The sequence below is a fragment of the Mytilus trossulus genome, chromosome 3 (genome assembly GCF_036588685.1).
Source record: "Mytilus trossulus isolate FHL-02 chromosome 3, PNRI_Mtr1.1.1.hap1, whole genome shotgun sequence".
NCBI lineage: Eukaryota > Metazoa > Mollusca > Bivalvia > Mytilida > Mytilidae > Mytilus > Mytilus trossulus.
In genome coordinates this window covers 65076154-65088489 of record NC_086375.1, presented here as the reverse complement: position 1 = coordinate 65088489, position 12336 = coordinate 65076154, and the positions used below count along the sequence as shown (strand labels likewise).

At 32.1% G+C, this 12336-nt stretch overlaps 1 protein-coding gene across 1 annotated transcript in view; it reads left to right on the top strand.

The window, feature by feature from the left end:
* Nucleotides 1-8441, top strand: part of LOC134712130 (RAC serine/threonine-protein kinase-like) — a 49357-nt gene extending 40916 nt beyond the window's left edge. Inside the window, exons 11-12 of the mRNA XM_063573307.1 lie at nucleotides 3433-4200; nucleotides 4501-8441. Of these exons, the coding sequence (XP_063429377.1) occupies nucleotides 3433-3672 (240 nt within the window). The 3' untranslated portion in view covers nucleotides 3673-4200; nucleotides 4501-8441. The remainder of the gene's footprint in view (nucleotides 1-3432; nucleotides 4201-4500) is intronic.
* Nucleotides 8442-12336: the final 3895 nt, after the last annotated feature.

Here is a 12336-nt window from a genome sequence, read left to right as displayed (position 1 = left end):
TCCAGTCAGTGTCCCTGATCCTTATCTATAATGAGGTAATATGTCCAGTCAATGTCCCTGATACTTATCTATAATGAGGTAATATGTCCAGTCAGTGTCCCTGATACTTATCTATAATGAGGTAATTTGTCCAGTCAATGTCCCTGATACTTATCTATAATGAGGTAATATGTCCAGTCAGTGTCCCTGATCCTTATCTATAATGAGGTAATATGTCCAGTCAGTGTCCCTGATCCTTTTCTATAATGAGGTAATATGTCCAGTCAATGTCCCTGATACTTATCTATAATGAGGTAATATGTCCAGTCAGTGTCCCTGATCCTTATCTTTAATGAGGTTATATGTCCAGTCAGTGTCCCTGATCCTTATCTATAATGAGGTAATATGTCCAGTCAGTGTCCCCGATCCTTATCTATAATGAGGTAATATGTCCAGTCAGTGTCCCTGATACTTATCTATAATGAGGTAATATGTCCAGTCAGTGTCCATGATACTTATCTATAATGAGGTAATATGTCCAGTCAGTGTCCCTGATACTTATCTATAATGAGGTAATATGTCCAGTCAGTGTCCCCGATCCTTATCTATAATGAGGGATTATGTCCAGTCAGTGTGCCTGATACTTATCTATAATGAGGTAATTTGTCCAGTCAGTGTCCCTGATACTTATCTATAATGAGGTAATATGTCCAGTCAGTGTCCCTGATCCTTATCTATAATGAGGTAATATGTCCAGTCAATGTCCCTGATACTTATCTATAATGAGATAATATGTCCAGTCAGTGTCCCTGATACTTATCTATAATGAGGTAATATGTCCAGTCAGTGTCCCTGATACTTATCTATAATGAGGTAATATGTCCAGTCAGTGTCCCCGATCCTTATCTATAATGAGGTAATATGTCCAGTCAGTGTCCCTGATACTTATCTATAATGAGGTAATATGTCCAGTCAATGTCCCTGATCCTTATCTATAATGAGGTAATATGTCCAGTCAGTGTCCCTGATACTTATCTATAATGAGGTAATATGTCCAGTCAATGTCCCTGATACTTATCTATAATGAGGTAATATGTCCAGTCAATGTCCCTGATACTTATCTATAATGAGGTAATATGTCCAGTCAGTGTCCCTGATCCTTATCTTTAATGAGGTAATATGTCCAGTCAGTGTCCCTGATCCTTATCTATAATGAGGTAATATGTCCAGTCAGTGTCCCTCATACTTATCTATAATGAGGTAATATGTCCAGTCAGTGTCCCTGATACTTATCTATAATGAGGTAATATGTCCAGTCAGTGTCCCTGATACTTATCTATAATGAGGTAATATGTCCAGTCAGTGTCCCTCATACTTATCTATAATGAGGTAATATGTCCAGTCAGTGTCCCTGATACTTATCTATAATGAGGTAATATGTCCAGTCAGTGTCCCTGATACTTATCTATAATGAGGTAATATGTCCAGTCAGTGTCCCTGATCCTTATCTATAATGAGGTAATATGTCCAGTCAGTGTCCCTGATACTTATCTTTAATGAGGTAATATGTCCAGTCAGTGTCCCTGATCCTTATCTATAATGAGATAATATGTCCAGTCAGTGTCCCTGATACTTATCTATAATGAGGTAATATGTCCAGTCAGTGTCCCTGATCCTTATCTTTAATGAGGTTATATGTCCAGTCAGTGTCCCTGATCCTTATCTATAATGAGGTAATATGTCCAGTCAGTGTCCCTGATCCTTATCTATAATGAGGTAATATGTCCAGTCAGTGTCCCTCATACTTATCTATAATGAGGTAATTTGTCCAGTCAGTGTCCCTGATCCTTATCTATAATGAGGTAATATGTCCAGTCAGTGTGCCTGATACTTATCTATAATGAGGTAATATGTCCAGTCAGTGTCCCTGATCCTTATCTATAATGCGGTAATATGTCCAGTCAGTGTCCCTGATCCTCATCTATAATGAGGTAATATGTCCAGTCAGTGTGCCTGATCCTCATCTATAATGAGGTAATATGTCCAGTCAGTGTCCCTGATCCTTATCTATAATGAGGTAATATGTCCAGTCAATGTCCCTGATACTTATCTATAATGAGGTAATATGTCCAGTCAGTGTCCCTGATACTTATCTATAATGAGGTAATTTGTCCAGTCAATGTCCCTGATACTTATCTATAATGAGGTAATATGTCCAGTCAGTGTCCCTGATCCTTATCTATAATGAGGTAATATGTCCAGTCAGTGTCCCTGATCCTTTTCTATAATGAGGTAATATGTCCAGTCAATGTCCCTGATACTTATCTATAATGAGGTAATATGTCCAGTCAGTGTCCCTGATCCTTATCTTTAATGAGGTTATATGTCCAGTCAGTGTCCCTGATCCTTATCTATAATGAGGTAATATGTCCAGTCAGTGTCCCCGATCCTTATCTATAATGAGGTAATATGTCCAGTCAGTGTCCCTGATACTTATCTATAATGAGGTAATATGTCCAGTCAATGTCCGTGATCCTTATCTTTAATGAGGTAATATGTCCAGTCAGTGTCCCTGATCCTTATCTATAATGAGGTAATATGTCCAGTCCGTGTCCCTGATACTTATCTATAATGAGGTAATATGTCCAGTCAGTGTCCCTGGTACTTATCTATAATGAGGTAATATGTCCAGTCAGTGTCCCCGATCCTTATCTATAATGAGGGATTATGTCCAGTCAGTGTCCCTGATCCTTATCTATAATGAGGTAATATGTCCAGTCAATGTCCCTGATACTTATCTATAATGAGGTAATATGTCCAGTCAGTGTCCCTGATCCTTATCTGTAATGAGGTAATATGTCCAGTCAGTGTCCCTCATACCAAAATTGATGCAAAATCAAAGTAGAAAGTAGGTTTCTAGATAAGAACTTTGGAAACCTACATTGGATTATAACCAATATGAATTTCTGGGGATGTACTGTGACAACAAAGATATTTTTTTTAACTTTTTCTGTAAAAACATTTTTCATTTAGTAGAATATGTCGCATTAAGAGAATAAAATTGACAACAATCAATAACACCAAGGACATTTTTGTTGACAATTGTCATTTTTGAAGGTTTTACTAACATGTTTTTTTCAATTTTTCCAACTGTAACCTTTATATTGCATGTTTTTAAAAAAAAAAAAAACAGGTAGGGTTATTTTAACAAAATTGTGAAGAATGTGATCAGATATGTAGGAATATTCATATTGATGAAAAAAAAATATTGTTTTTTGTAAAAAATCTTAATATTAATCAAACGTACCATTATAAAAGATAACCAATTGTAATGAAATGTCCTGTCTTTACCAATTGAAAAAAAATTCCCTGTCTTTACCTTGGAAAAGTCATCTATTGTCAAGTTAACTTCCAATTGATCACACATTGTATTCATTTATTTTTTTATTTCAGATAACACCACCTTGGAAGCCTGACGTCAAAAATGACTATGATACAAAATACATACCTGATGAGTTTGCCCAGGTTCCTCTGTCCTTGACACCTAACTCTAAAGAAAGTCATGTAGAGCTCAGTTCCATAGCAGAGGAAAGTGAACTTCCTTACTTTGAACAATTCTCATACCACGGATCAAGAGCTGGTATGGGAGAAAGCTACCTCCAATCACATGTAAATGATGGGGAAATTTTCTAGCACATATGAAATGCAATAATAGAAATGAGGTTGTCTCTATTGTGTAGATATATCATGTCTTTCAGTATTGTATAACTGTCATCATCAATTATTTATCATTGAATTCTTAAAAAGAGGCTGATTCAAAGATGTATTTTGCATCCTAGCCTCAACTATGTATAGTGTTCTGTGGATTGAGTGATATTCTTGGGTACCTATTTTGTGAATTGAGAAAAAAATTGCATATTTGTGGATACATGTATTTGATTTGATGGTTTCGACAATGTCTGCATACAAGCCTCTAGAAAACTTGTACTTAGTGGAATATTTAAATTCACAGTGTATCCACAAAAGTTGGTATCCCACAAAAAATAATTAATTCAGTGTTATCCACAAAGGTTGGTATCCCAAAAAATAATTAATCCACAGTATTAGGGATATTATTCATTTATTAAACACCTAAGAATATCTAGCAGCAAAATTTTAGTATGATAGTAAATGTTGCTGACATTAAAGAATACAAAATCTAAAGCCCAAACATGTACTTCAGTGAAATAATTTGGTGCAACTGGACAAAACATTCAATTTGTATAAATTATAATCTATGTATCTTTAGGTTTTGTGTGTGTGTGTGTGGGGGGGGGGGGGGGGGGGTAGTTAAGTATACACCAATTATTAGATTGTTCAGATAAGTACAGTTAGAAAATAAACTTATGAATTTACAGCACAAATCAAACCCCAAAATGTAGACTTTTTTGGGGGTCCTTTATCATTTCTGACCATCATAAGTCATATGCCTATAGTAGTATTAGGTTAGATTTTTAAGATCATATATTAGAAAGAGCAAAGATCTTGTTGCAATATTAGCCCTTTTTAGAAAGATTGATGTAACATTCCAAATATGGGATCTTTAAAGAAAATAAATTCAAAGGGTGCCTTTTATGCCAAAAAAAAAGTGCATTTTATTCTGCCCAGCAATTGGCAATTTATTATTTCCCTTAATTTCAAAATTTTGCATTTCAAGTTCCTCAGATTTAATGTTTTTTTTCCTAGATATATAAAATATGAAATTGAATTATAGAAGTGCTTACAGCCTGTGTATGCATAATCATTTTTTTGGACCTACTGTATAATTCCAATAAAATGTTGATTAAGTTCAGATGACTTACTTAATCTTTTAATGATGTTTCAAACTATTTTAAATATAAAACTTTTCAATAAAATTTTGTTGGAAAAAGAATTTCAATAGGTTGAATTTTATTTTATTTCCGACATTCTCTGTTGATGAATCAAACACTGGGAAAAACCTTCCTTGAAACAAAAACAAATGTTATACCTTTCTAATGCATCAAGTAAATTTCTCTTTTGCCTTCCAGCAAATTCATTTGGATAATAAAACTCTTTTTCTTGTTGAGAATTTATATGAGAAGCAGTACTTTTCATTAAATTGATGACAAAATATTCAGATTTTTTTTTTCTTTCTATCTATTTCAACACTGATAATGGATTTTTGTCCAAGCAAGTTAAATTATTTCAATTAAAAAAAAATCTTTGACTCAAGAATGTAAAGTTAAACTAATACAACCAAAGAATGTATAACAATGAAAAAAATAATTTTATTAAGTCAGATTCACAGAGAATCATGTGATTATTATATAATACATTTTTATCTTTATCTTTGATCCATGAACATTGAAAAGATTTATTTTTAAAATGTATGAAACTAGAAAAACATAGGATATCAACACTGACAAGTATGGAATCAATGCAACGAAAAAAAGATAGAAATTGTCCTATAAAATACAGAAAAAAATATATCCTTAAAAAAAATTAAATGTTGAATAAGTTTTGGAAATGATTTGTTTGTTGTATCATTAAAGTAATGTTCTAATTGCTTCATTAATCATATCCCAATATTACTTTTGGTGATATTTAGTTTATGTCTATTTCTATTGTACAAATGAGAAAGTGCTACAGATATAACTAATTTTATCCAGTATTTTAGATGTAAGTCTTTAATGGTGTAAATGACAATATAATGTATTGTATTTATCTTTGTTTGCTGTTGTAGTGAAATATTTTTATATATTTGTGTACAAAAGATATTTTTATTGCTGTCTCTAGCCTATGACAGTGTGGCCAATTGGTTCTTTTTTATTACATGTACATATAGAAATATAATGGCTTGAGCTATAATAAACTGGTATATATTTCTCCACATTTCGGTATAGACCTTTTTTACAGCTAAATTTTTAATCTGATATTATCAATATTGTCTCACATTTTAACTTCACAAAAATATGGTAGTGACATTTGTAAGCATCACAAATAAAAAATTAAAAACAAACATTTTTTGCGGACCTTGATCTAGTGGCCTTGTGAGCTATTGCCATCACTTGGTGTCTATCATTTTTGTTTTATGTCCTCTTCATTCATTTTTTCAAAGGCCTCTTCTGAAACTACCGGTACTGAACAAATTTCATTGGATAAATCCCTTTAGGAGTTATTGTTCTGAAATAAGAACTTTTATTAATATATGATGATGAGTTTATTCCTATAACTATTATAGATCAGCAGAAACTAGATACAGCAGCAAACATAATGGGCAATTCAAGACCTATAATAATTCCTATGTCCTAAATATTGAATGACTTCTTAAAGGGGTTATTGCCCTTAACTGATGAATTTTGACTAATATACAAGTTTTACCTATTAACTTGAAAACTATAATAGATAAGTAACTTTGAATGGAAAAATGTTATAGAAGCTATAAAAAAGAGGCACCATTGGCTCACAACTTATTATATAAAATTGTTTCCAAGTTGAGAGTTTTTGTCTATTAACTCTATTTTTGACAAGCATAGCAAGTGAATGATTCAGGCTTTAAGAGCCTCTTGTTAATGTGGTATTTGAGCAGAAAAACTTCTTTTGCAGTGCAAAGATGAAAATTTATTTGTTCAGTAAGGACATTTGTTAACTGTTGTTGTATATTATGTTTTCCGTGAATTTATAATGAATTAAACACCTGCAAGTAACAATATCAATCGTTTTAAGATTAAATTGCTATGCCACAATCTGTTTTTAAGCAACTGATTTCATTTTGTGAAGGAATAGCATTAAAAGTATTATTTAAAGGTTGATTTTATATCATGAAGGAGAAAAAAATTGCTCTCTAGAAATTTTACAATTAGAATATTCTAGATATTAGTGGTTTTACATATTTTGATCACATCTTTTACACTAATGTACCTAAAATCAGTTATCAATTGGATTATATTCATTTCTTTTCATTTCTAATCATGACAACTCTTAATTTATTGACACACTAGAGTATGATCTCTTATAAGCTACTCATCATACATGTAATTTGTAAAGTTCTGTGTATAAATTCAATGTACCTCTTCTCCTTTGAAAGGTCATATTTAAAATTCTATAGAAACATATTGTTATATCACAAACAAAGCTTTATACTGTCACAGGCAGCATATTACAGATTTGTACAATCAATAGGATTTGACAGCAGATAGTGCATAGTAACTTTTGTATTTTATAAAGGATGAATATTAATGAATTATGCTTTTGGTAAAAAAAAAATTGATTCATGAATTAGGATTTCGACTTGAATTATAGTTTGATTTTTTTTTATAAGAGCTTTTCCTATTATGGAAAGCAAAGCTAATTTGCTATCAGAAAAAGCAAGAAAAATACCTCATACAATTTTTTTTAAATGCTTTTCAGAATGGGTTTTATGCAATGAACTTGACAAGATTTTGTAAGATGAACAAGGTACATTACAAGTGCTATTTTCCCCTAACTAGACTAAAAGATTTATTTTTATTTTAAAAAATGTCTATGTATATCTTATTCAACTATAAGACAGTGCTCATCAAAAATGTACCACCGTAATAAAGTCACAAGGCATAAACAAGCTACTGATACTCTTTTTTTTGTGAAAAAACATATATTTTTTATTGATTTTCAAATTGTTCAGATTTGTTAACATAAGGACCATTAAAATAGTTTATCTCTGACTATATAAACAAACAATCTTTTATAAATTTACAGGATTTTTCATGTCTTGATATTTCAGAAATTCATGTAAAAGTCAAAACAAATAACTTTTTTCATCTTTTCAAAAATAAAAAATATTTATTGTTTTCCACCTTAAAAATCTTAATGACTATTTCTATTATTTGTAAGGCCTTAGAGTCCAATCCTTTAGATACCCATCATTTGTTTTTCACCACAAAATTATAAAAAAAAAACAAATATGTAATAAAATTTTACACTTTTTTTATTAGGTTTATAATATATTGAAGGACCAGGACTGATAAATCCAGTCTTAAGATTATTCACTTTGGGACAGTTTTGTATTTTTATTTCCTGTACAGTTTTGTATTAATTTTGAATATTCAAAGAAAGGAGGGAGCTTCAATGGAAATTTAAGTGTTTCCCTTTATTTAAAGAGAATTTTCATTATAGGGAACAATCCTTGAGCCCCTAAATCTTATTTTGATGGAAGAATATCATGGCACTGCTAATAATTAGAAATCCTGGAAATATCTGCAAAAAAAATATTGTTGTACAAATTGTATTGTAATATATATATATATATATATATAGTATGTATGATTGTTGAAGTTTTATTAAGTATAGGTTATGTTGTTGAGAACAAACAGTGGGTTGTACATTTCATTTAGATTAGGAAGACCCACCATCATTGTTAACATGCTTTATAGAACTGTCGGTATACTATATTTTATACAAAATACAGATTTAGAAATCTTGAATTTAATTTTTATTTAATCCTTATTGTTTGTCAGTGCAAAAAAGGACCAGTAAGCACTTCAATCTATTATCCCTTAATCCATCTTTTGTTTCCCCTTGAAGCAGTGAAAAAGCAAGACTTGTCTTTGGTATGCAGTTGTATAAGCATAAATTCATATGATTTTCGTGGAACTCCCAGCCATCAATCTTTTGTCATTTGCATTTTACTTTCAAATTATTAATCACCGACTGAAAAAGTCAGAGGACTTTCTGTGTTCACTCAGTCCATCTGTATGTCAGTCCACACTTTTTCTTCTTTTTATACGCCTGCAAAATTTTAAATTTGGTCGTATATTGGTATAACATTGTCGTTGTGAGTGTTGTTCAAAGACAGATAACTTCCGGATAATAACTTAACTTAAGTATAAGTAATAGAAATCATTATAATTTTAACACAAGGTTTATAACCACTAAAGGAAGGTTGGGATTGATCATGTTTTTTTTAGTCCCAACAGTTTAAGAATTAGGGCCAAAAAAGGGGTACAAATAAGCGTTTTACTTGCCCCAACTGTTCAGGGTTTGACCTCTGCTGTTGTATCAAGCTGGCCCTGCCAAGCATCTGGTTTCTTTATGTCTATGATATTTGTTTAATATTTGGTATATAGTTTTATCATGACCAGTTACGCGTCAAGTTTGAATTTTGTTCCTGTCTGATGATTTTGTGCAAAGTTATGCTCCCTGGACTTCATGCAATTAAGCAGACTTTTATTCTTCATGCTTAAATATATCGATTTGTTATTTGTGTTAGAGTTTACCCTGAGTTGGCATATTGGAAAGATCCAATGTGTCTAAATCTATGCCAGTGATTTGAAGGTGGAAAAACACCCAAATGTCTAGCTTCTAAAATTTGTAACTATTTTAACATAATTTATTATTTTATTATCCTGAATACTCTTGGTTGATTATGTCATTGTGTTGCTGTTTCTTTGACATATAGTCTCCACAGAACTTTTTTCACACTTGTCCTTATATGTTACAGACCCTTTGTTTAATTCTAAGTTCAAGGTCATAGACAGTACACATATACTTACTGTGTGTGGTCTCATTTTAATATCAATATGGTTTGTTACTGCGAAACTTGATTTGATATTAATACACTAAAAGGTTCATGGGAATTATAAAACATCCTGGACAACACAACATATAACACCAACCATAAATGCTGGGGCAAAAAAAACATAACAAAAATGAGGCACTCTGGGTTTGAGCATGTTTTGTGAGATCTGAACCATCTCCCACTATACCTCCAGGCAGTGAAGAATAAACAAACAGGTGGCAATATGCACAGTTAAATTCAACTTAAAAGAAACATGCTATTGATAAATGAACCATGAAGATGAGACCAAGGTCAGGTGAACCAGCCACCATGCTAGAAAGGCATGCACACTTAACTATCACTCAGATTACCTAATATAGTTGACCTATTGCTTATAGAACAAAAATGTGTCCTCAGTACACGAATGCCCCACTGGCACTATCATTTTCCATGTTCAGTGGACCGTGAAATTGGGGTGAAAACTCTAATTTGCCATTAAAATTAGAAAGATCATATTATAGGGAACATATGTACAGAGTTTGAAGTCGATTGGACTTCAACTTCATCAAAAACTACCTTGACCAAACACTTTAACCTGGAGCGGGACAGACGGACGGACGGACAGACGAATGAACACAGACCAGAAACATAATGCCCCTCTACTATCGTAGGTGGGGCATAAAAACCGTAAAAATTAAACATTGATCAATGAACCATGAAAAAAGGATGATGTCAGATGAGACCTGCAAGATAGAAAAATACACCTTACAGTCCTCCATACTCAGATTTAGTGGTCCTATTTCTTGAATTTGGGAAATCAACCAACCCACAAAAAATTAACATTGTCAAATGAACTGTGAATAAGTTTAAGTCAGTTGAAATTTGCCAAACAGACATAGAAATAGAAAGGTAGAAGTGTGGATATTATTTGGTTTATATAAAATCAAAGAAAACAATAATTATCAAGCAGAGACATTATAGAAACTACCAATTTGAAAAGCCAAGTCAGTTTGGTGGGACATAGTTTCAAATTTCATTAGTAATTGTTTCCCCATATACAATGTAGTAACAAAAGTTGATTCCATTTGTGTGCAGGTAAAATATAATAAATAAGTTTATACTACAATAATTATCCTCTTGCATCAATGCTGGTCAAATTCAAATAAATCCTGTGACTGTCAGAGAATTTTATTTAATAAATAGGAATTTGAAGGAGATGTTTGGTACAAATGTATATGTCACAGATACGTTTTAATCCTATCTATGGTTTCCTATTAAAACAAAAAACTTATTTTCATCCATAAAATTGCAAAGTGAAGAGCTAAGATAAAAGACTTTCACTCTTAGATTGGAAGTCCTCTGTGACTGTCTTATCCATTGCAGTCTTGGATATGCTTTTTGTAGAAGCTTTAAAATTTCATCAAAGATTTAATTTTAGTTACATTTTTCATATCATTTTTTGGGTCAAAATTCCTTTTAATTCCATTCTTTGGCCAAGTAAAGAAAACCCGTAGAAATACATTAAAGTAGGAGTTTCACATTGAGATCAACTTTAAACAAAACCATATATCCTAAAAAAAGTAAAAACATTTTTAACTATTAAGATTAAAGAAAGTTGGTTAGCAAGTTAAGAAAGCAATACTGGGAAGTGTACTTACATACAATCTGGCAATAAATTAACAACTTACAGAAAATTCAAAATTATCTTATCTTATCAGTCGAAGATTATTATTATGTCTTTCTGTCATGCTTATGTCTTTCTGTCATGCTTATGTTTTTCTGTCATGCTTATGTCTTTCTGTGATGCTTATGTCTTTCTGTGATGCTTATGCTTTTCTGTAATGCTTATGTCTTTCTGTGATGCTTATGTCTTTCGATCATGCTTATGTCTTTCTGTGATGCTTATGTCTTTCTGTGATGCTTATGTCTTTCTGTGATGCTTATGCTTTTCTGTGATGCTTATGTCTTTCTGTGATGCTTATGTCTTTCTGTAATGCTTATGTCTTTCTGTGATGCTTATGTCTTTCGATCATGCTTATGTCTTTCTGTGATGCTTATGTCTTTCTGTGATGCTTATGTCTTTCTGTGATGCTTATGCTTTTCTGTAATGCTTATGTCTTTCTGTGATGCTTATGTCTTTCGATCATGCTTATGTCTTTCTGTGATGCTTATGTCTTTCTGTGATGCTTATGTCTTTCTGTGATGCTTATGTCTTTCTGTGATGCTAATGCCTTTCTGTCATGCTTATGTCTTTCTGTAATGCTTTTGACTTTCTGTCATGCTTATGTCTTTCTGTGATGCTTATGTCTTTCTGTCATGCTTATGTCTTTCTGTGATGCTTATGTCTTTCTGTCATGCTTATGTCTTTCTGTGATGCTTATGTCTTTCTGTGATGCTTATGTCTTACTGTGATGCTTATGTCTTTTTGTGATGTTTGAGTCTTTCTGTGATGCTTATGTATTTCTGTGATGCTTATGTCTTTCTGTGATGCTTATGTTTTTCTGTCATGCTAATGTCTTTCTGTGATGCTTATGTCTTTCTGTGATGCTTATGTCTTTCATGCTTATGTCTTTCTGTCATGCTTATGTCTTTCTGTGATGCTTATGTTTTTCTGTGATGCTTATGTCTTTCTGTGATGCTTATGTCTTTCTGTGATGCCTTCCAAAGGAGAAGGCATCATGGAAAAAAATTAAAATAGCTTTTCAATTAGTAAATTCATGATGTAATAATAATAACTGTATAGAAGAGGGTTTGGATGGGTTTAAATGATTAAAGAACAATGCCCTTAACGAATGAAGATTAGAGAATAACACTAAATTAAA